Source organism: Rhamphochromis sp. 'chilingali' (assembly GCF_963969265.1).
Source record: "Rhamphochromis sp. 'chilingali' genome assembly, chromosome: 6".
NCBI classification, from domain to species: Eukaryota; Metazoa; Chordata; class Actinopteri; order Cichliformes; family Cichlidae; genus Rhamphochromis; species Rhamphochromis sp. 'chilingali'.
Window position 1 is genome coordinate 9,036,243 of NC_137933.1, and position 24,348 is coordinate 9,060,590.

The 24,348-nt window shown below is 39.1% G+C and overlaps 2 protein-coding genes across 2 annotated transcripts in view; one reads left to right on the plus strand and one right to left on the minus strand.

Moving 5' to 3' along the window:
- LOC308398574 (protein kinase C-binding protein NELL1-like) overlaps positions 1-24,348 on the plus strand; it is a 328,133-nt gene that overhangs the window by 24,022 nt on the left and 279,763 nt on the right. Inside the window, exon 3 of the mRNA XM_080885307.1 lies at positions 23,516-23,666. Coding sequence (XP_080741433.1) covers positions 23,516-23,666 — 151 coding nt within the window. The remainder of the gene's footprint in view (positions 1-23,515; positions 23,667-24,348) is intronic.
- LOC308398374 (uncharacterized protein) lies at positions 5,110-15,783 on the minus strand. Its single transcript, XM_080884952.1, has 2 exons — positions 15,584-15,783; positions 5,110-8,217 (listed from the first exon to the last, which is right to left on the minus strand). The coding sequence occupies exon 2, from the start codon at positions 7,907-7,909 to the stop codon at positions 7,121-7,123; it is 789 nt and encodes a 262-aa protein (XP_080741078.1). The 5' UTR covers positions 7,910-8,217; positions 15,584-15,783; the 3' UTR covers positions 5,110-7,120.

The window sequence follows — 24,348 nt, forward strand, 5'->3', positions numbered from 1 at the left end:
GGGAAGGCGCACCAAGCATCGCCTCACACTTGCTCTCACACACACACACAAGGGGAGGAAGGCCGTGGAGATTTTTCAGGCTCGTGTTATACATGGCTCACTTCTCCACGCTTGAGAGGAGATAGCGTTTGTCATGAAGACAGAGGAAAAATCTGGAGTGCCATTTGTTTTAATAATTCACTGTTTCTGACTTCATAATCAACCCCGACACAGTTGGGAGTCACTAAACCTGCTAGCTTCCTCTCCAAATGGAGTCCCATGTGAATAATCTGCTGCTGATACATGTTGAGAGTACACATACAGATATTGCTCCACACGCATCAACTAGTTTACATTTCCAGTCATCTGTATTTGATGAGCTAGCGCCTTCCTTCCCTTTTTTTTTTTTTTTTTTTGCCTGTGTGTGAATTGATGCTCCATTTGCTCAGATAAGAGAGGGGGAACGGTTTGTGTTGTTTGTCTTGCTGCATCTTTCTTTTTTTTAGAGAAGTATTAGTCTGTGTGCTCTCTGGCAGGGTTGTAATGTTTTCAGATACTGCCATAGCTGCTGAAGAGTTTTGTATGTGGTTTCTTTAGTCGCCATGCTTATGCTTGCCTAAACCTTTGAAAACAGTATGTCTTTTGCTCGGTCATTGTATCAAAGTTGAATAGGGCTGGGTAATATAGCCTAAAATTAGATCAAGGTAGTTCAAGGAAATTTATGATAATGATATTTTTGACAACATAGAAAAAAGTACTGAACAATGTTCTATCAGTGATTGCAGCATACAGGCTGCAGCATTTATAAATGAGAACAATATGAAGGCCATTTTTCATCCTTCTCTTCCAATGTGCTACTGTCGTTGATGACAGTCTATCTAATTCAAGGTGTGAATCTATTGCTTCAAGAGTAGTAACAAACAATTATATCCAGTGACACAACATGAGTCAAATGTAAGCACAAAACTAGACAAGCTGATGTATTCTCTGATAATTTTAATTAAAAATATAAACATTTACGATTTAGTTTAATGATAACCAAACTAACTCTGTTTGCGTGTCCATTTCATGCTTTTGCAGAGGCAATGGACATAGTGGACCGGCATGTCAGGGAATGCACATTTTTCCCTAACGACCTGTAGTTGCCAAGTGGTTGGTGACTTAAGAATAGGCCGTAGTTTGCCTTCTTGTAGACGTATTTTTAAAAATGTTTCTTTTATTTTTCATATGTTTAAGATGAAACTTGTTTTTAAGTTGGCATGGATTATGGAAACAGCAACCTACTCTGGCTTGATAACAAAAAGTTGCTTAATCATTTAATGCCCAGCACCACATTGTATTCAGAGCGGCTACATTCTGTGATGGCAGCTGTTATAAAATGAAAGCTTTCAAGCAATGTGCCCTGTCATGTTTTCACATAAGAGTTCTTATTTGCCAAACTGGGAAGCAGCTGGATGACTGAAACATTAAAAGAAATGCCATTGCTCACAATATAGAACAGGATTAAAAAAAAAAAAGGAAAACTGGCCGTTCTCATATCACAGACCAGTGTTTAATGTCAGATTTGACACGTGTAAATTATGATATATGTGGGTTGCTGCAGGTGTTTGCTGTAGTGCTGCTGGGCTCTTAAGAGATGGTTCCTGGGAAAGTAGCCAGGTGCCCTTGGGCGGCCTTTGGCTGTATTATCTGCACGTGTGTCACCTTCATGTATGTCCTGATCTGATTCTATCTCCCACCTCTGCTCTGCTTGCTGTCCACGCTGCACGACTTGTTTGCACTACCCCCGTTGTTTTGTTGGTTTTTTCTTTCTTTTTTTTGGTCATTCACCTTTTCTCATATTAAAGGATAAAGGAATGCAGGAGGATTCATGCAGAGGTAAACAATCTGGCTGTCGCTGTCAGCTTGTCCATATGAACAAATGATTAAGGAACCTGCCATACACATGATTGTGTGATGATGAGGTTATTTGCCGATTTGTTGCGTTATTCGACATTTAACGACACAGTGGCTGAGAGCTCTTAGAGAATGATTTATCATGAATATAAGGGTACAGTACTTATGGACGCTGTTAGTCAAGCCATATCCTGACATCATATTTTTCAAGTATGCAGAGCATGGCTAATTGAGACAAATAGCTGTGCAAGCAGTGCTGATGATAGGATGGAGGCTGTCTGGTTGGCAAGCCTGCTGGCTGGTGTTGCCCCGCTCTCGGATCCAGTGGATGGCTGTTTGTCATGTGGAGCAGTATGAAGAGGTAATTAAGCTTGGCTGTGTTGTGAATGTGTGGAACTTGCTGTTCAAGCTCCCCTGAATCTCCGCAGGGCCCCTGGCTATACAGCTGTGCATACCCTTAGAGTTAGCAACACTCCCAGCAGTGGATCTACTGGAGGCCTGGCAGATACTGATACAGCACCTCAACACTCTCTATGGTCCGCTAAATTAGCTCACATCTCAATTCCACCTATTTCCCCTGTGTGAATTTGTTCTTTATGTGTATATGTGTGTGTGTCTCGATGCTGGATGTGTACAGTGTGAGCAGTTTAAAGCCTGGAGTGCCAGCTCTGGTGTTAAAACCTGCCCACAGCAGAGGAGGATTGTGTAAAGCTGTAGGGGGGGTGGAGCTGATTATGGATAGGATCTAAGCCTAGAGAGTTGTTAACAAAACACATGTGCACATACACACAGACACACAAATGCTTACAATATAGAGAGAGATTAGTCCCCAGTGGGGCTGTACTCGAGCAGCATAAATGCGAATATCTTGAGTTTTTAAAAAACTACAGTATTTTTACATTTAAGTGACTACAATTTCGTATTCATGAGTCCTTTCACGTTATTTCATAAAACTCTTTTGTTTTACTCGGGAACTTAATGTGAGCATGATGAATTTAAATTCATTCTGTTCAAGAGCCATCTCCTCTGGCAATAATCTCAGTTCTTGACACATGCATCTGCACACATATTTTAACACTACAAACAGTTCATCACCGGGTTCGCCGGCTTACAGCACACACGTTTGAGATACAACGTGCAAATGTTGTTGCCCCTGGAGGAAATCAAAGTGGAAGTTCATTATTCTAACCACTATCTAATATCCCCCTGCTGGATTATGCGCCAGTGTTTAGCATTATTTTTCTTTAAGTGACAGGTCGGTGACTCGCCCTCACATGAATGGCCTTTATTTATCTGAGTTTCATCCTTATTTATGGTAATCAAGCTGCCCTCAATCTTGTGGCTCGTGATAAAGAACTGTCAGCTTGGTCAGAGCAGAGGCCACACGGGGTGGATCTTTTCAGTGGGCTGTCTTGTTGGATATGTGACACAGGGTATCGCACCAATAACCTACCAGTTAGAACTTGCATGTTTACAGTCAGGTTATTTTCTTGCAAAGGGAAGGAAAGCTTGAACTGAATCATCAATGTTTTATCGATTCGTGTGTATGAATTTTTCAGCAGCTGGGGAGTTCTTGAAATGCAAGCCAAGTTGACTTAGGAGAAGCTTGCTGAGAGCTCTGCTGTGCTTGTAGGCTGTTTGACATGCACTCACAGTCTCTGTCACGTGCATCAAAGTGTACTTTTCCTTTGTTTTTGTTTTATTCTGCAAACAGCATGCCAGTTTGTACTATAACTGAATATTCCTTACATTTATAGTAACTTAGCCACTTGTCGAGTTATTCATTTGACCTTTGTAGTGTCTCAATGTGTCTTTTTTTTTTCATTTCTTTCGGCATTCTGCTTCAGATGAGAAACTATGCACTGAATTTGGTGCAGCTTTGCTTCAACTGTAAGCAAAGCAAAGTGCCATCGGTGCTTGCTGTTGATGTACAGTTTTTTGTTTTAAACTTGAGTCTTTGACAGCTTTGTGTGTGTGTGTGTGTGTGTGTGTGTGTGTGTGTGTGTGTGTGTGTGTGTGCATGAGTGTGTGTTTCTTTTATTTCCATTTCTTTTTTTCTTTTTTTTTTTTTTTTTTCTTTTTTTTCTTTTTTTTCTTTTTGGCCTGTCCCGTTTGGCTCTTTTGCCATCAGAATTGTTGTCTAAAGGCAAAGAAAGATGCCCAACGGATTTACTTTACCAAATTGACCATCCCAGCCTTGCCGTAATGGTCCATTTGATTCACCTTTTATTGTTTATTTTATTTTCACTTACTGAATACGGGACAGACTTGACTGGGGGAAAGAAGGGGAGGAAGAAAGAGGGAAAGAGAAACAGCTGAGAAGAGGGACGGGGGAGAAGGGCAAAAGACAAAAACCAACAGAACGGGCAGAGAAAAAAAATGCATATATCAATCACCTGGATCACCTGCTGAGAAAGAAAAAAGAAAGCAAGCAGAAGAGAACAAGAGTAATAGAATAAACAACATCACAATGATATATGGGAATATGACAGTAAATACTAAATGTTAAACATTATTGGTTTGTGAATTTTGGAGAAAGAGTAACACATCATCCGCATAAAGGCTGATTTTATGTTCCACGTTCTTGCATTTTATGCCCTTAATTACTGAATTCTGTCTAATTGCTGCTGCTAGTGGTTCAATAAAAATTGCAAATAGTGAAGGGGAGAGTGGGCATCCCTGCCTGGTGCCCCTCAAGAGACAGAAGCTGGAGGATGTCTGGTCATTTGTTCTAACACAAGCTGTTGGGGAATTATATAATATTTTTAACCAGTTTATGAAAGAGGATCCAAAACCAAATTTGTGTAAAGTTGCAAATAGAAATTTCCAGTTAACTCTGTCAAATGCTTTTTCTGCGTCTAAAGAGAATATTGTAGTTTCTAGGTTTTTACTGTATGAGTAGTCTATCAAATTAAGTAATCTACGTGTATTTGTTGATGAGTGCCTACCTTTTATGAAACCAGTTTGGTCAGGATGAATTAAGAGGGGGGTTATTTTCTCCAGTCTCTTTGAGAGAGCTTTGCAGATTATTTTAAGGTCTACATTTATAAGGGATATTGGACGATAGCTTGAGGGATATACAGGGTCTTTGCCTGGTTTTAGCAGGAGATTAATGTTTGCAGAATTCATATTTGATGGAAGTCTGCCCTTTTCTTTAATTTCCAACAACGTTCTGTAGAAAACTGGTGGTAGAATCGACCAGAATTCTTTGTAGAATTCTGCAGGAAAGCCATCTGGACCTGGAGCCTTATTATTGTGCATACTTATCAGAGCTTCCTGGAGTTCACCTGGTGTCAGTGGTGAATCCAGTGCCATTGCTTGAGTGTCCAATAATTTTGGAAGAGTTATGTTGTCCAAAAACTGATCAATTTCTTTTTTAGATGGGTTTATTTGTGGTGAATACAACGTTTTATAGAAATCCCTGAAAATGTTGTTTATTTGTATCGGTTCATATAATGTGTTCCCAGATGAATCTTGAACAGCACATATAGTTGTTTTTTCTTTATTTATTTTTAGCTGGTTTGCTAGAAATTGACCGGATTTATTACCATGTTCATAATTTTGTAGGCGTAGTCTTTGTACTAAGAATTTTGTTTTTTTTATCAATTATCTCATTTAATTCTAGTTTTGTTTTGCGTATTTTGTTCAATGTTTCCTGATCTTGGTGGGACACGTAGGCTTCTTCTAGTGATTTGATGTTTTTTTTCTAATTCCTGAATATTTTTGTTTTCTTTTTTCTTTTTATGTGATGAGAAAGAAATTATTTTACCTCTCATCACAGCTTTCCCTGCTTCCCATAGAACAGAAGCTGATGTTTCGGGAGTGTCATTATAGTCCAAATATGAAGTCCACTCTTTTTTAAAATATTTAATAAAGTCTTCATCTTTAAGTAGTGATATATTAAATCTCCAGTTTTTTCTTGGCGTAGTATTATTCTTGTGCATTAGTGTTAAAGATACAGGACCATGATCGCTGACAGCTATAGGGTGAATCTCAGTGTCTGAAATGTCGTTCAGCAGTGAGCTGCTGACCAAAAAATAATCCAGACGAGAGTAGGAGTGATGGACATGTGAGAAAAAAGTATATTCCTTACTGGTGGGGTGAAGGGAGCGCCATGCATCGCAAAGACCAAAGTCGCTCATATACTGTTTGATTATATTTGTGGACTGCCAATTACGCTGAGTTCCCGCTGTATTGAGCCTATCCATGTCTTCATTTAGTCCAAGGTTGAGGTCACCTCCAAGAACAAGTGTGCCATCTAAGTGTTCAGAGAGTGCACTGAAAAAACCGTGAAAGAATGAGGGATCATCAACATTTGGACCATATACACTTGCAATACATAGCTTTTTATCACGTATAGATAGTTTAATGATTAAGAATCTGCCCTCTGGATCTATAACTGTATCGAGTACTGTGAAATTAATATTTTTATGTATTAAAATTGCTGCTCCCCTTTGTCTAGAATTATAACAAGCTGAGAACACATTAGGAAACTCAGGTGTTTTAAGTTCATTCGAACCTCTAAGAGGTCTGTGGGTCTCTTGTAATAGGACAACATCTGCCTGTAGTTTTTTGAGTTGGTTAAATATTTTTAACCTCTTTTCTCTGGAGCCAGCTCCATTTATATTCCATGTAATGAACCTCAGTGTACCCATAGATGTTTGTGTATAACTAGGGATGTATGCTGTGTGCGTTGCTTAGACAGGTGGAGAGAATACGTCACTTGTTCATAAATAAAGAGAAGGAGAGAGAGAAAAAATGTGTGGCGAGATGCTCCCTGAGTCTGACTTTGTGTATGCATAGTTACTAATATGAGTAGGCTTGGCTTAAGTGTGTGTGTATCTTATATGACTGTGTGCGCTGTCTGACTGATGTAAATGTGCTGCCGTTGAGCGCATGGTGCGTATGTGTCGAAATAAAGGATGTTTGTGGATGAGTGTCGAAGCAGGTGATCGAGGCAGTGAAAGGAATAAAGAAAGAAACCAAGGACAGGGGTGAGCAGCATAAAACCAAGAGGGGGAAAAGAGAGGAGGAAAAAAAAAAAAAAAAAAAACGAGAAGAAAAAAAAAACAGAAACAAAACGTAAACATTCCAATTAAATCACTGACGGAGAGTGACGGTGTTAATTCTGCTATGAAATCACACTTTAAGATGCGATTTGATACTGGTAAGTTAAACAGATGTTAATGCAAGTTAGTGTGAGTGGATAGGGAAATGGTGTAGCTGATTCTTATCTGGTGTGAGGTTAATACAGCCACGGAGTGATGTTGGGGTCGCGGTGGAGCTGTCCGTCCACGTACAGCCGGTCCACAGCGATGACAGCGCGGGAGCCCTTCTGGATGAAGCCGCGTCGGATTGGGAAGAGGACCCTGCGTCGTTCCAAGATCTCTTTGGGGAACTGGTCGTTCACGCTGAAGTCCGTTCCTTTTAATTCCCTGCCGCGGCTTTTCACATGTTGCTTTTGTTTGAAGTGGCCGAATTTGGCCACGATAGGACGTGGTCTCCCGGCCGTAGCCCGAATGGGGCCGAGGCGATGTACCCGATCGAAGACGATGTTCTTCACAGTGTCCTCCGGCAGCTTCAGGTGGGTTTTGATGAAGCTTTTTACCGTGGTCTCCGCGTCCTCTCCAGCGGCTTCTGGAATACCAGAAAATACCAGATTATCACGCATGCTACGAGCTTGTAGATCGATAACTGTTTCTTTTATTTTTTTATTTTCTCTATTGAGCTGGGTAACATTATCTGTGAGACATTTCACCGACTCCCTTAGCGTGGCATTTTCAGCAGCAAGCGTTTCCACCTGCTGCTGGCTGTACTCCAGGGATTCTCGCAAGCATTTAAATTCTCGGTGAAGAATCTCCACCAAGGACAGCCTTGCGTCGAAACTGGACAATCGCTTGTCGATTGACTCCAATATGTCGGCAATATCTTTGCCGGCTGGCGATGTTGAGCCGGGGGAATCTGCCGGGCGTTGTCTTTTCGACGACGGCGTCTCAGCTTTGGCCGGGGAAGCTGCACACGGGGTCTTCTTCATCACGAGATCCTGAAAGCACTGATCGATGTAATCTTGGAGAGTCTCTAAACTCTCCTCGTTGTTCTCCAGGGTGTTGGAGATTATTTAGACAAATAGTGTGAGTTATAAGACAATTGATAAGTGTATTTGGTAATGCTGAAGCTTAAATGAATTTGTTCAAATCTAAACTACCATTTGCTTTAATTTTCCGCCAAAATCTCCGGCGTCTGACGTCAGTTACAACATGAGTCGCTTACCTTGTCCGTCACTTACTCACCTGCCTGTCACTTACTCACCTGCCCCTGCTTTTGGTCCTTTGTAAGCAAATCCTACAAAGGATTAAAAAAAAATCTCAATAAACTTTAAATATATGGCGAACACTGCTTAAATACAAAGAAAAGTCTTTAATTTTGCAATTAGGCACAGTGGTGACTGAAATCTATTACTAACATCTAAAAATGTACATTATTGGTTCAGGAAACTGAATGTTGAATGTGATCACTAAACTAACTTTAAAGACATTTTCGTATTCATGAGTCATTTCACGTTATTTCATAAAATTCTTTTGTTTTACTCGGGAACTTAATGTGAGCATGATGAATTTAAATTCATTCTGTTCAAGAGCCATCTCCTCTGGCAATAATCTCAGTTCTTGACACATGCATCTGCACACATATTTTAACACTACAAACAGTTCATCACCGGGTTCGCCGGCTTACAGCACACACGTTTGAGATACAACGTGCAAATGTTGTTGCCCCTGGAGGAAATCAAAGTGGAAGTTCATTATTCTAACTACTATCTAATATCCCCCTTGCTGGATTATGCGCCAGTGTTTAGCATTATTTTTCTTTAAGTGACAGGTCGGTGACTCGCCCTCACATGAATGGCCTTTATTTATCTGAGTTTCATCCTTATTTATGGTAATCAAGCTGCCCTCAATCTTGTGGCTCGTGATAAAGAACTGTCAGCTTGGTCAGAGCAGAGGCCACATGGGGTGGATCTTTTCAGTGGGCTGTCTTGTTGGATATGTGACACAGGGTATCGCACCAATAACCTACCAGTTAGAACTTGCATGTTTACAGTCAGGTTATTTTCTTGCAAAGGGAAGGAAAGCTTGAACTGAATCATCAATGTTTTATCGATTCGTGTGTATGAATTTTTCAGCAGCTGGGGAGTTCTTGAAATGCAAGCCAAGTTGACTTAGGAGAAGCTTGCTGAGAGCTCTGCTGTGCTTGTAGGCTGTTTGACATGCACTCACAGTCTCTGTCACGTGCATCAAAGTGTACTTTTCCTTTGTTTTTGTTTTATTCTGCAAACAGCATGCCAGTTTGTACTATAACTGAACATTCCTTACATTTATAGTAACTTAGCCACTTGTCGAGTTATTCATTTGACCTTTGTAGTGTCTCAATGTGTCTTTTTTTTTTTCATTTCTTTCGGCATTCTGCTTCAGATGAGAAACTATGCACTGAATTTGGTGCAGCTTTGCTTCAACTGTAAGCAAAGCAAAGTGCCATCGGTGCTTGCTGTTGATGTACAGTTTTTTGTTTTAAACTTGAGTCTTTGACAGCTTTGTGTGTGTGTGTGTGTGTGTGTGTGTGTGTGTGTGTGTGTGTGTGTGTGTGTGTGTGTGTGCATGAGTGTGTGTTTCTTTTATTTCCATTTCTAGTCATGCCTCAGTCCTTTATCTTGACTTCGAGCCCAGCTCTTCTTCTGCAATCGGGTTTCTCTCTGCTTTTTACTCTCTACTGCAGACCTGCCTTGAGCAGCTGAAAACAGGCTAGCTCCTCAGGGACGGTCTGCTGTGTACTGGATGGATGACTGGCTGGCTAGCTTCATGTGTGGAAGTACAGACTGGAGAGCTTCAAGTGAGGAAATAAAGATACATTCTTTCAGGATCAGAGAGAGTGGGAATAACCCCCTGTGAAAGTTTACAAGTGACACACACATTTTTGCTCACATATGTAAAGCTTCACAGTTGAGAGCATGTAAATGGCAGACTTGTTGTGTATGTCAGCTTTTTTTTTATTACTATTTATTTTTTTCCAACATTTTTTAAGTAATTTGGTAGTTAACTTAACCCCCTTTAAACCTCCCCTTTCTGTTAATCTGATGGCATCTGAACATGTCAGACTGCACTTTTCAATAAATGCCAACATAGCATCCTCAACATATGCAAATTACTGTCAGTTTAGCACAAGTTGGAATGTGTGCATCACACTGACAGATATGCACGCACTAGATTACAATGTGAATGTCTGTCTTGCCTCTTGTGAGTTGCTCAGCTAGCTAAATGACACAGCAGTATAACAGAAAAAAAAACAGGGTTCCCAAATCTCATGCTTTTGGCTGCTTTCGGTCTTGCAGTCTGGTGCTTTGAGGAAGCCATCAGTTTTTTTTTTCTCCACATTTCAGCACTAAGAGTCATCCATAAAGGGTGCAAAGCATGCAGTCTTCAGTTGCCAGGGGTGCAAATAAACCGCTTTTAACTTTTTTCATGTGTGCTGGTTTCCTTCATTCACATTGCTCCATGAATTTATGTCTATTTAAGATTAGAATATCTGCAAACTACAACTTCAGAGTTATGTCTTTACCACATTGGAGGTGTGACAGGTCAGATTAACGAGATTCGCTAGTACAGGATCTGAAATTGGTTGGTTGCTTCCAGCCATTTTAGGAAGTTGCAGCTTTATAGCATGACTCGGGTTTCCCCCTGAATTTATTACATACCTGCAGGATCAGACAGCAGCAGAATTCATCCATCAAAGCGAGCAAGTTGAGTGCACAGTTGCACAACACCATAACGTAATTAATTAGTTATATAAATTATCCCTGACATGGAGATCAGAAGCTAACAAACAATGACATGGTGTAGTTCACTTCAGGAAGGTGAGCTGTCATACAGAACTGGGAGCTTATGAATTAAGGGGCATCCGCATTGAAAGCCTTTCACGCGTTGTGCATCATTTTGTTGTTTATGGTTGATTTCCAGTGGACAAATTCAATGTAACTTTATCTATATAGCACAAAATAACAACAATAGTTTCCTCAAAGTGATTTATATTGTGAGGTAAAGACCGTACAATAATAGACTGAAAACCCCAACAATGAGATGGCCCATTATGAGCAAGCACTTGGCGACAGTGGGAAAGAAAAAATAATTTTTAACAGGAAGAAACCTCCAGGAGAACCAGCCTCAGGGAGGAGCAGCCTTCCACAGACACACTGTGGAAGAGAGCCAGAGAGTAACAATTAATGAATAAATGCAAAGTGGTGTATGAAGACAAGGAGAGTGAAAAGAGGTGAGTGAAGAAAAAATGCTTGGTGCATCATGGGAGGGTCACCTGATCCTACCCAAACCTTGCTTGCATCGATGCTGAGAATACTTTATGCTGCCAGTTGCTATTTTAATCTTTCTCACTTGAAGTCGCTGAACGGCACCAACACTGCATTCTCTTTGGTCACCATGTCACTGACATTTGCCTATAAGTTAGGCGATGATTAGGGAATATAGGACGTAGTTTCTCCAATTACAAATGCAACTATTAGTCACTAGCCACTAAGTGATAACATGCAAAGTATGCCATGGGATGTACTGTCAAATGTAATATATAATAATGTGTTAGTAAGTCATTCCCACATCCCACTGTCTCTCAGTTGCGGGAAGAACATTAGTTGACACTCAGCTGTGAAAAACATTAATCCATGTAAAAACTTTAACGTAAAAGTGACCACCTTACAAAACAAATTTAAGTCAACTCAGTTACAAATCTCACAATTTCGTGTTACTGCTGTTAGCCAGTCAAACTGCTTGAAAGATAAAAGTCTGAAGCAGCAGAAGCAGATGTACAACTTTAAAATGTGTCAGGGTAAAAAACGCCAACAACAGAGCAAGAAAGATAAATGGCGTGCACACGATAAGTCTTCTGACAGGACTGATACTAGTTTGACTTGAGATAAATGATATGCATGCATATAGGCTTTGAATACTAATATGCAAAGCAGATGTGTTTAATTATTCAGTGTATAATTAATCTTGATACTCCATGAGCTTTGGTTTGGGGCTTTTTATTTCAGCACTCTGTATAATTTATTTGCTGTAAAGACACTAAAACAGGTGGCTAGCCAGTCAATTATGAGGATGAGTGAGTGAACTCACAGCCTACAAAGATCCATTCTATTGGCCCACCGCTGCCCTGAGTTCTGCTAATTGGATGTCACTATTGGCCCAAGACCACAGATTTGAAAACCTGGCCAAATCTGGCAGGCATCTCTAAGCCAAAATCATCTCACATTTGGTTCTCCAGTGCCAAAACGCAGCCAAATGTGCCATTACATCATAACTAATACTTAATAGCTTGTATTAAGAATTGAAATCAGGAGTTTTACGATAAAATCATCTGGCAGTGAGTCAAAGAGTTCAAGACAAGACAAGAATGAGAATGACACAGAATTTAAAAATTAAGGAAAGAATATAAGAAAAATAAAACAATTAAATGAAAAATAAAGTAAATTTTGTCATTTAACCATAGTTTATCAGTCGGGTAGAATAGGTGTGGAATTAATGTTTTAAAGATTTCAGCGTTTCGAGCTGTTCATAGGTCCAGCAGCATACTGTTCCAGCAGCTTCTAACATACATGCTAAAAAATGTGAATAGATACTATACTGAAGGAACAACATGCAATGCTTTTGAAAGAAATTTAAGAATGAATTTAAAAGAAAATTTGGAAAATTATGGGATTGCAGTGCAGGGGTGGACAGATGTCATGCTTCCTCGCCTTCTGGGCCTTCATAGACTTCTGAATCTGTCATAGCTTTATACTCTTTTTTTTTTTTTTTTTTTTTTTTTTTTTTTTTATCATATAGCCTTTAAAGATTCAGGTCGTTTGACACAAAAGACGCCATTAGTTCATTTTTGTCGAATGTAGTTATTTCTTTCTAGGTAATCTTTTTATACTGTTTTTTTTTTTTTTTCATTTGTTTCGATTGCCCATGCTAGGGAACCTCCCATTTGTTAATTCTGTTTTTCATACATTTTCAGTGTAATCCATAGCTGTCAAATGTTGTGGGTCTTGCAATATTTGCAATGTTATTAGGATTAACATGATCCAAACTGCTGAGTTGGAGAGTACTTTGCTGGATAACTGACACAAATTTGGGACACAAAACTGCATTTTGCCTTAAGAATGACTGATAGTGCTTTGATGGTCAGTGAAAAATATTTTTCACTTTTGCTTTTTTTAATGTTACTTACAAACATCACTCTATCCTTCGTGGGTTCAGTTAATTGGCTTTAACTCATGCCAGGAAACTTTGATGTGTTGTTCTTCTCTTATTATCTCTCTTGCACTTTTAATGTTGTTTCTTACTGTAACAGAGCTCTGAGCAGCTGTCAGTAATGGCAAATATGTTGTTAGGATTGCAAGCCTAAGACAGCCAAAGATGCTCTTTGATCTGATGCTTGAGTACAGATGGTCTGTTTGTATATCTGCATAAATAGATTTATCATTCACTTTGTCCAGATAAACATTAGTTATTATCCAGGACTAAAGCTTTGCGATGAGTTTTAGGCTAGTATGAAAAATTGCAATGGACTTATGTCTCAGTGATTACCCCCCCCCCCCCCCCCCCCCCCCAAAAAAAAAGACAGACTTTCGACTATATATCCTTGGGATCAGTGAAACTGTGGGGGCTAAATCAACAATAGTTTTTATTGTTTTTGCTCACACTTGTAGGCTTTCAAGAGCTTGTCGTCCTTGCTTAAGATGCGTTTAGCCAAAGAACAAGGGTCAGCCAAAGACCAAATTCTGGTCTTTTTCCACTCTATTCACGCAGTGCTTCTGTGCTTGAACCAAACCAGGAGTGAAAATTAAAAATTAATATAAAAGTGAGAGCCACATTTTCTTGCTGTTTGTGTTAGTGCAAAACTCTCTTTAGGAGTTAAAAAGCTACTGCTGGGAATCACTGAAGAGATGCAGTTTCAGTTTTGCACCTCTAAGATGAGGACACAGATATTTTTATGGCTGGTCTTATTGCATATGCAATTCTCACATTATTCTTGTTGATACAAAATTAACTCAGAATTCAGATTTTTATCTCAGAATTCTCACCCAGTTCTAGACTTTACCTCAGGTAAAGGTAAACCTCATTTTCACTTTCTTGTTGGAATTACATCTCTTAGAATTCTAACTGTCTCATCAGAAGACTAACTTTTGCCTCAGAATTCTATCTTTTCAGAATTGTCATGTTATTCTTGGAATATTGACACAAAAAATTATCTTTTTTTCTCAGAATTCTTACCCGGATCTCAGAATCCTTGGATTATTGGCACATAGAATTCTGACTTTTACCTCAAAATTCTGATTTTTATATCAGATTACTCACTTTGTCCTCAGAATTCTATTCTGGGCTTTTCCTCAGAATTGTCACTTCCTTCTCAGAATGCTGCCTCTTAGAATTCTGATTGTCTTATTAGAATACTAATTTTTGTCTGAAAATTCTCATGTTATATTTGGAGTAATAATACACAGAATTCTCCCTGTTATGTCAAGATTCATATTTTCATCTCAGAAATCTCACCTGGTTCTTAAAATTCTGGACGTTCTTCGAATGATCACTTTCTTGTCAGGATGTTCCCTCTTAGAATTCTGACTGTCTCATCAGATTGTTTAGTTTCATCTCAAAATTACATGCATTACTGGTAATTTGATAAAACAGAGCAAACTGGACATGAAGCAGCAGAGGAAGAGGCAAGAATCCCAATGCAAGATGCAAGTCAGATGTGTGTTGCATTTGTCATTATAGGGAGTAGGAGGGGTTTTTTTTTCTGTACAGTTAGCCAGTTGTTTAGTGATGACGAATGAACCTTGCGGCTGGGTCCAAACTACACTGGGTTCTTTAAGGCTGTTTTCTTTTCAACATGTTTTAATGCTTTTTATCTTGTTCTATTTAATCTGAACAAGCCCATAAAAATAGTCAGTAGTCACTGTCAGCCTCTCTGGGTTTTTATTACCACTATTCATCTGCAGCACGTTTTAAAGGTCAATTTTAAACCTTAGGATGTAACTACATCCAAGTGGCTCAGCTTTTGGCAGCCACCAAATACTTGATCAGGTCAGAAAATAATCACTCTGAGGCTAACAAAGATTTGAATGGGTACATGAAGTGGAGAATCAGGAATTTTTCATAGCAATTAATCCAAACCATTGCAACAGTATATTAATAACTAACCTCATATTAGGGCTGCTCAATTAATCGAATTTTAATCACGATTACGATCTGGGCTTTCAACGATCATTAAAAATGACTGAGCCGATTATTAGCCCCTCCCTAATTTATCCGCGACACCTTAAAGGCCGGTCCGTGAAAATATTGTCGGGCATAAACCGGTCCGTGGCGCAAAAAAGGTTGGAGACCGCTGATTAAGAGGACCCGAGGGAAGCTCGGAAAGCTAAGCAGAAGTTATTTGGAGAGTGACTGCCGTTGGTTGAAAAGAGAGTTTAAAAAAAAAAACTTCAGTGGTGTTGCACACTATTTTATATTATTTTTTAAAGTCATTGTTAACCCTTTAAAGCCGGTCAGAGCAGCACGCTCCGTTTTGCGTAACTATTTTTAAATCCCTGTAGAACCTGAACCGTGTAAGCTAGCGCAATAATTTGTTTTGCATATGAAACCGGAGGAGTTGTACTTACATCTGATGCCATCAGCTTGTCCTCGGTCACGGTTTCGTTCCACATATAGCTTTGCAAAAATTGCATAAAAAGCGCTTGCAGGAACAAAAACATAATATTCCAGAAACACGCTTTGCCGTTCCTATCAGCTGTTCGTAACACTTCCCACAGTGAAATGATGCACATGCTGTTTTCTTTGCAAATTTGCATCATAGGATTGTTTTTTGTTTTTCCTGCAGTATATAAAAATTGCTGTATCTCCAAAATAAAACTATGAAGAAACTCAAAATAAATTTCCTGTGGTGGGAAACTATTTTTTGCAACTTTATTGTATTTAAAGTTTTGAGGGATAAGCCTCTTAAATTTCTCCAAGTAGAAATATATGTAAACAAAACAAAAGCGATTTTCAATTTTTTTTGTAGTTTATTGCACTTTTTTGCAATTTATGTAATTACTATGGACTTAATGCATACATATTATTAAAATATGGGCTATAACAGTTGTATTGATGTATAGCAACTTGAAATGCTCCCACAAATGGCACTACAGCATGTAAAAAAAAATAATATAAGCTCTGGTGGACTTGGTTCTATAGTAGGTCTTAAAGGGTTAAATAAATATCGTCAAATAATCGTGATTATCATTTTTGCCATAATCGAGCAGCCCTACCTCATATTGTGGATGAATTACCCCTCTACAAACTTCTAACTCTGTTAAACTTCATAAACCCTGTTGTCATGGATGTCTGGATGCTAAACTGTATTGTTACACCTGATAGAGCAGCCACACTGATCATTTTATTCAAGATGAAAGAATTTAGACAGTTTTTAACTCTCTGTAATGCTGCAGTGTTTGTTTGACTTGACCTGAAGAGGAGTTTGGACGTGGAAACGGCTGACGACATCAGATCAGACATCAATCTGACATGGCATTGGGGGGGCAGTGCAGACGTTTATGTATGTGCAATGGCAACTTAATTAATACATGTATGGGTCAGGACCTCACTGTAAATAATCTCCCTCTACACATCAGGTAAACTATTACATGTAGATTTCAGGTTTTTAGGGTGGCATAGTTTGCAATCCAACCTCTGGATAAATCGTGTGCTCTGAGAATAACTGTTTCAGCCTACAAGGACACAGTCCTTGTCAAATTCTTTGATCGAGACGATATCAACTTCCTCTTACTTGCTCTAATTATCCACTGCCCTGTATCTGGAGAGAACTACAACCTGTGCTTATGAACCCTCGTTAGGGTCTGGTCCTTTTTAGACCTGCTAATTTTGTTGTAGAATGCTAGTCATTATTGACGTTAAGCCCAATCAACACCCATGCAGAGAAAATTTCCAAACAATAAATCAATCAAGTCTTGATAAAATTATTGAGAATCTAAGCTCTGCCACCTGCTGCTTGGATATCTTACCAACAGGTTTTCTTAAAAGGGTCCTCCCAGCCATCAGGGAGGATCTGATCCAAATAACGCATCCCTCCTATCAGGTGTTTTTCCCAAAGCCTTAAAACAGCAGTTATCAAACCAATATTAAAGAAGAAGAACCTAGACAGTACGCTAATGCAAAACTACAGACCAATTTCCAATCTCTCATTTATCTGTAAAATTATTGAAAAAGCTGTTTTCCAGCGGTTAAACAGCTTTCTCACAATGAACAACCGCTTTGATATTTATCAATCTGGTTTTTGTAGGCACCACGGCACCGAGACAGCCCTTGTCAAATTGTTCAATGACATCCGTATAAATACTGACCGTGGTAAATCCACAGTATTGGTACTATTGGACCTTAGTGCGACGTTTGACACTGTTGATCGTGATATATTACTGGAACGTCGAGAGAACTGGGTCGGACTCTCTGGTACGGCACTCGATTGGTTCAAATCCTACCTTAAGAACAGGAACTTCTATGTGTCAATTAGCCAATTCTCATCACAAAATATAGAAATCACATGCGGGGTCCCCCAGGGCTCCATCCTAGGGCCCCTCTTATTTAGCATTAACATGCTCCCATTAAGCCAGATTATAACCACCAATAATACTAACTACCACAATTATGCAGATAATACTCAATTTTATATCTCAATGTCACCAGGTGATGTTGAACCTATCCAAACTCTTAATAAATGCATGGAGCAAATTAACAACTGGATGTCTCATAATTTTCTTCAACTGAACAAAAACAAAGCTGAAGTACTTATCTTTGGACCCAAAAAAGATCGACTAAATATCAGTAATCAGCTTAAACTGGTCCAACTAGAGACTGCTGACTGGGCCAGAAATCTAGGTGTAATAATGGATCCAGACTTGAACCTCCAGGGCCACATAAAAGTAATAACAAGGTCAGCCTTTTATCACCTGAGGAACATTTCTAGGATTAAAGGACTGACCTAGAAAATCTCGTCCGTGTATTTATCTGCAGTCGCCTTGATTACTGTAACAGTATCTTCACAGGTTTACCTAAAAAATCAATCAGACAACTGCAGCTGATCCAGAATGCTGCTGCTCGTGTTCTCACTAGAACCAAGAAAACAGAGCACATTACCCCAGTTCTAAAGTCATTACTGGTCAGGTCCTCCAGCTCTAGTTTACTGACTGTCCCTAGAACCAGAACTAAACATGGAGAAGCAGCTTTTAGTTTCTATGCTCCTCACATCTGGAACACACTATCGGGAGAATGCAAAGCTGCAGAGACACTGAAGTCTTTTAAGTCTAAAATTAAAACTTACTTATTTAGACTTGCTTATGAGTAACTGATCTTATTATGGATTTTTACTTGCTTGTTGATTATTGTTTTATTGTAAATGCTTTCTTGTAAATGTTTTTTTGTATTTTAACCTTTAAAGTGATGTATGTTCTTTTTTCTGTGTTTTAATTTTAATCATGTAAAGCACCTTGAATTGCCTTGTGCTGAAAGTGTGCTATACAAATAAAATTGCCTTGCCTTCATGATTTAGCTGTGTCTTTGTTTATTAATGAACACATTGTTAATAATTGACCTCCAGAACTTTCTATTTCTGCCTGCATATTTTTGTGATACTTATCCCCGTCAAGTATACTTGGATCCAACGGATTTTAAAAATGGTCCCTGATTGGAGTCAGCGCTAGCCACTTGGATAGAAGTTAATTGTCTTTTAAATTTAAGGTATTTTTCCCTCTAGATGTAACTGATAATGTATTTGTATGAGAACGCAATGTTTAGGAGGCAGCGCTAGCATGCTGACATGCAGATGCATATTCATGTTTCTCCCACTGAACAGCAAAGTGTGACTTTCTTGCTTGTTGCTGGCCTCTTGGACTCTGCTCTGATCTACTTTGTGCCTTTGGCAAAGAGTTGAACATAGTACAGTAACGTGCTTATCTGGCTGTGACATGGGTTTTCCATATCTGGCCAGCCAGGAATCTACATGGACATGACTGGCTGTGTCTTTGGTGTGTACAGTCTCTCTGGGCTGCACCTTAACTCCTGTTCCTCACTGACACTTAAAGAGGCCATCTGTAAGATTTAGCCAAGCTGGGGGAGGACCCGCCAGGCTCCTGATTAAAGCGATGAGCTGTAAAATTGAAAGGGAAGGGGGGTTGACAGCTGGCTCCTGCCTGCTACACTGAGCTTCATCTTGTCTGCTGGGAGACGAACCTTCCTGGCCTACCTGCTCCCCCTGTCACTGTAAATGGGTTTGTTTATGTCTACATTGTCAAGACTGCTATATGGTAGACTGCTAGAATTCCTCGCTTCAGTTCTGCTCCTTGCATACTATTGATCCATCATAATTAGTCGACTGTCGAGTCGTTATAACACTGACAGCTTTTATTGTTTGGATACTCTTTGTAATTGTGGTTTTCACTGTCATTTTAAGTGAGAGACGTTTGCTAAAATCTTTGGACTGTGTGTGTGGGAAGGGTACGTCAAACCTGTAAATGTGAAAGTTAGCATTTTGTGGTTCAGTCTTTACACAGGCGTCTCTACATGTAAGCAGCTGGGATTTAAAGCAAATTATAAAATTGTTATAATTCAATGTTTAATATGCATTTAAATGTTGAATATTTGCAAGCATAAACTATATTTAATTCATTTAAATGTTAAAAGCATTGTATTGCAGAAATGCTGAATGCAAATTATACCTTCTCAGCCTTTAAAGCGTCAGTGTGTCATGAAAATCTATTGAAACTGTAAACCAGGATTTGAAAGCAAATGTGGTGATGGCAGTTTTTAACTGCTGTCAACTGTGTGCTCAGTGGAAATGCATGAGTGAAGACTTGGTATGATAATGTGATGACTGAGATGGCAATTTGCAAAGCAGGCCTACTCATATGAGCAAAGCGTCACAAAATAGAAGTCAGAATATCTTTTCTTCCTGAATGACAAAATCTTCTCTACTGCTATCAGTCAACATTTGCATTAGATCATTAAACTTGTTTTCTAATGTAGCTGGCCTTTTCCCTTAAAAATAAATTCAGTCTACAAAAAACACAAAACAAAAAAGATGTTGAATGGTTGTCACACTCGAATCCCCTCATTTAATTTGAGAAAATTTCAAGAATCAAACTGATCTTTAGCTACAAACTAGCTAAGGTGAAAAAATGCTAAATACTTAATAATTAATAGTGTTTATATTCAGAGCAGTTTTCCTGCTACAGTGGAAGGAGCACGCTAAGTATACTGTCTCATAAATTATTTTATTAACATATTTTTAAAGTGCATAGAAATTTTATGTTGTGAAAAATCTTTTTAAATTTGAGAAAACCACAGCTTAGGTTATGTTTTTGTGAAAAGTAACTTGTGTGTAAAAAGTCTGTGACGATCTTTCTTGACATGTCAAAATACAGTAATATTTGATTACGTAGCATCCTAACTTTTAGGGAAAAGTTTAGCTAAAAAGCTAAAGGGAAGAAAGAGACCAGGCCTCCAACCTGACAGAAGAAAGTCAAAAGACTGTCAGGTAAGAAAGTAAGTAATGAAGACTGGAGATTAAGAGAACAAACTAAAAGAGTTGAAGCAAAATGTCATAACAACTTACATTTCATGATTATTGTAGCTGTAGCTACCGAATATGTGTTCCATGCCTGCTATATTAAAGCTAAAACTGTGCCTGCTGCTTAACATGCAAGCTGAAGCATGTCCACTGTTACTGCTTTGGAGAAAGTGTTCATCACTGAAGATAAACTACTGTTAACTCTCATTCTCATTTGCAGTCAAACTCATTTGCACAAGAAAAAGTGTCTGCTTTGGTTTGTTTGCTGTTTGTATTGAGTGGCACTCATTACGACAATTTGCTGGTATTGATCATAGCTATGAGGAGCGCGAACGTGACTTACTACAGCTGCTTTCTTTATGAGTTAGGATTTTACTTGTCTGTCATGTGAAGGAAAGAAAAACATGAAATCTAACGGTATCTTCACATCTTAAAAACAGTGCTGTATCTGCATAGATTTGAAGTGGTGATCTAATGACTGAATCTGTTCAGGGAGCCTGCATATCGAACCGGAGGGGTGCGGGTAGCTCTCTCTTAACAGGGCTGTGATGGTGAGGAGGCTAAGTGCGAGTTCAGGGAGGCCACTGTCACCCTGGGGAGGTTTAAAAGCCATGTGCTGAGACAACCATGCGCTCCTCCCCACTGGGCTGTCTGTCAGCTGACTACAACTGGGAATGTGGAACCATGGCAATCTCACATTCAGATTTATCACTGTGATTATCTTCTTTTTGGGTTTCTTACCTGTATTCAGATATACTAAGCAAAATATTACAGCCAGCCCTGCCTAATGTGGTGTTGGTCCTCGGTGTTATGTCCGTAAAAAGCATCAAAACACAGATATCTGATGCCAAAGTAAAGTAAAGCTGCTTTCGGCTGCTCCTTCATTCACGAGTCATGACATCACCATTCCACTACGCTCTGAAGCCGCACCAAAGACCAGTCAGGGAGTCCTTTGAGAAGTCCTTTAAGTTAAGGTAATATATGGGCTTGTTTTAGCTTGAGAGGTCAGTGAAGCTGGCCACTAAGGGATTTAGCTATTGTTTTGACTTGCAATGTTGGCCTTGAAATGATGAAAGGATACATTTTTTACTAACAGAATATTGAACCTGGAACATTGGAGCAGAGGAATATAATATGTGATACTTAATTCACAATTTTAATGCTCCGTTTTTAAACAACATAGCTTAACTATTTGACCACCAAGATAGATTTACATAGCTAGTAATTAACTTTAAGGAAGTGCATCCTAATGCCACACCAGGAGAGTTTCAAGCTGACTTTTAAGGGAGATAACAATGAAAAGCATGTGACTGAAATGTGAACATATCAGCAGGCACATTGAGAATATGCCTAGTATTAGTTCAGGGAGACCAGAAATTTAAGAAATTCTCAGAACCAACCCTTCTACACATCCCGATAGCAGATAGGACTAGGTGTTGAAGCTGTTTTAGTGTGCCTCAGATATTGTATTTCTACAAGCTGCTTTGCAACCCACCCCTTCTTGCTGTTGTTACTGTGTTGCTGCTGCTTCATGTTTTGTTCTAAAAAGAAAGGGGGTCTGTCATTTATCTTTGGTGGCACAAAGCTGTGCCACTAAAGGCAGGGCAGCTGTGGCTACAACTGTAGCTGCCTTCACCAGTGTATGAATGTGAGAGTGAATGAATAGTGGAATTGTAAAGCGCTTTGAGGGGTCCCGAAAAAGCGCTATATAAATGCAATCCATTATTATTATTATTATTATTAAAGGTGAATGACTGCAGACAGAATATGAATCTTCTTTTGACTATAGTGAACCTCATTAGACATATACATTTAGGTTTATTTCTATAAACAACAAATACAAAAACTACAAGCAAGGACAAAGCCAGATGCTGCACACTAAGATGTGAACACACAACAGCTTTCTTCAAATTTGACACTGTTTGCTTTTCCAGGTGGAATTCAGTGTCTAAAGTGTGAAGAGCAGTGTGCCTGACTCTGCCGAATAAAAATGATTTGGATCCTGGCAGTGTCCCATTTTGATGTTTTTGATTTTTATTACAGGTTCAGACTTGCTAATTCTACAATAAGCTATAGCTGCTAGTAGCTTAGTGTCTCTAAACCCAGTGTTGTTTAGAGTTCCAATAATTTTACATACAATAAAATGTACTGCTGCTTCAAACAGTATAAAGCTGCAAATAACTCAGTGTTTGAAATCTACCAACAATGTTAATGTGTTAATGATAAAACAGAGAGTTCAGTCCTTTTTGCAAATGCAGCATTTAAAATGTTGGTAGGTCAGTGACTATATCCCCACGCTAACAGTGCTAATATGTGAAATCCTTGATGTACGATAGCAATAAGAGTCTATTGAAGAGTTTAAGGCGTGCTGACATGTTCTTGACTTTTTTGTAACTGGTCATGTTTTTTCACTTAGGTTTTCTCCCCTTCGGTACAGCTGTTATTTAAGGATAAAATAGACTATGATTTAAACTTACATGAATAAGTTTAAATCACAATTACTATGAGACCGAGATTAGAAATTATTATAGTTATATTTATTCAAACTATGAACTTGTAGGGAAGAGCGCTACCCGAATGCAAGTGGATATGCCAAGGGAAAATCTTGATCTTTGCTGGTTCTCCTTTATCTTTCTGTCTTTAAGGGAACATAAAGTTCTTTTATATCACAGACGCACACACACATCTATGCAAAGTTTGCTGTCTAAGCATGCGTATGAAGCTGTGGATGAAGCCTGCTGGCATCAACAGATTTTTTTTTTTTTTTTTTTTGCCAGACAGAACTGCCAAAGCAGTTTCAGAGATATTTCAAAGTGTAAAGGTGTTACTTTGTGTTTCACCATGTGTGATTAGCTCACTTAATATGTTGCTTGCGCTTTTGCCAAGTGTGCACGGAGGAGGCAGACGGCACGTCGCATGTGAAAAGAGTTGACACAAGCTCATGATTTCTTTCCATTTCATTTTATTCCTTCAGATGTTGGGAGAGCAGTTCACGCCCCAGCACACATCACAGAAAAAGTGGTACAGCTGTTCAGGAGTAAAAGTGAGTTTACCTTCTTGGCCTCCATCCAGCAGAAGTCCTCCACGTCAGGAGTCATATTCTCCATCCACGAGTCAGAACACAGGTAATCCAGCTGTAATCCTCTTCATTTTGGCCCATGGCTGCTTTTCTGTATAACTTTTCTTCCATGGAGTACAGAGCGTGCTCGTTTTAAATTAAACCTAGACTGGATTTATCATCTTACTCTTAGCTGTTTGCAGAAGGCTGTTGATGAGTAAATTAAAGAGCAGTGTACTATTACAGCATTACCAGTGTAAGCCAGAGCATGATGGCAGGCCAGTCACTGGAATAATAGAGCCCTTCAACCAGTACACTATGGGCAGAAAGATAACGTTCCGTGTTCAGTGTTCATAAGATCACTGTGAGGTATAAAGAAATAGAAAAATGCAAAAAAATCACCAAACCCCTTCTTTCACACAATGCTGTATAAACAACCATATACAAACGTGGAACATATGGCCTTGTAATTGAGCTGCTGTGAACTACCAGTATGGGAAAAAGCTGATTGTTTTTCTTGACAAAATGTGGGAATATTTCTAATGGCTTCTTAGTTGTTAATGAATTCCTGGCAGTGGATTGTAAGGTTTGTCCCTGAAGCCGATGTAAGATATCAGTGAGTGGCAGCAGTGAGATCACCCTGTGGCCCCCAGAGAAGCTATGAGTTGTTTGTAAAGGGCAGGCGACAATGATTTTCCTCCTGTGCTCTAAAGGTAAAAGCCTTAAAGTTCTGTAAAACATGTCGTCCA

Coding starts and splice junctions, on each gene's coding strand:
- LOC308398374 (XM_080884952.1), bottom strand. CDS start 7,909: ATGAAGAAGACCCCGTGTGCAGCTTCCCCGGCCAAAGCTGAGACGCCG.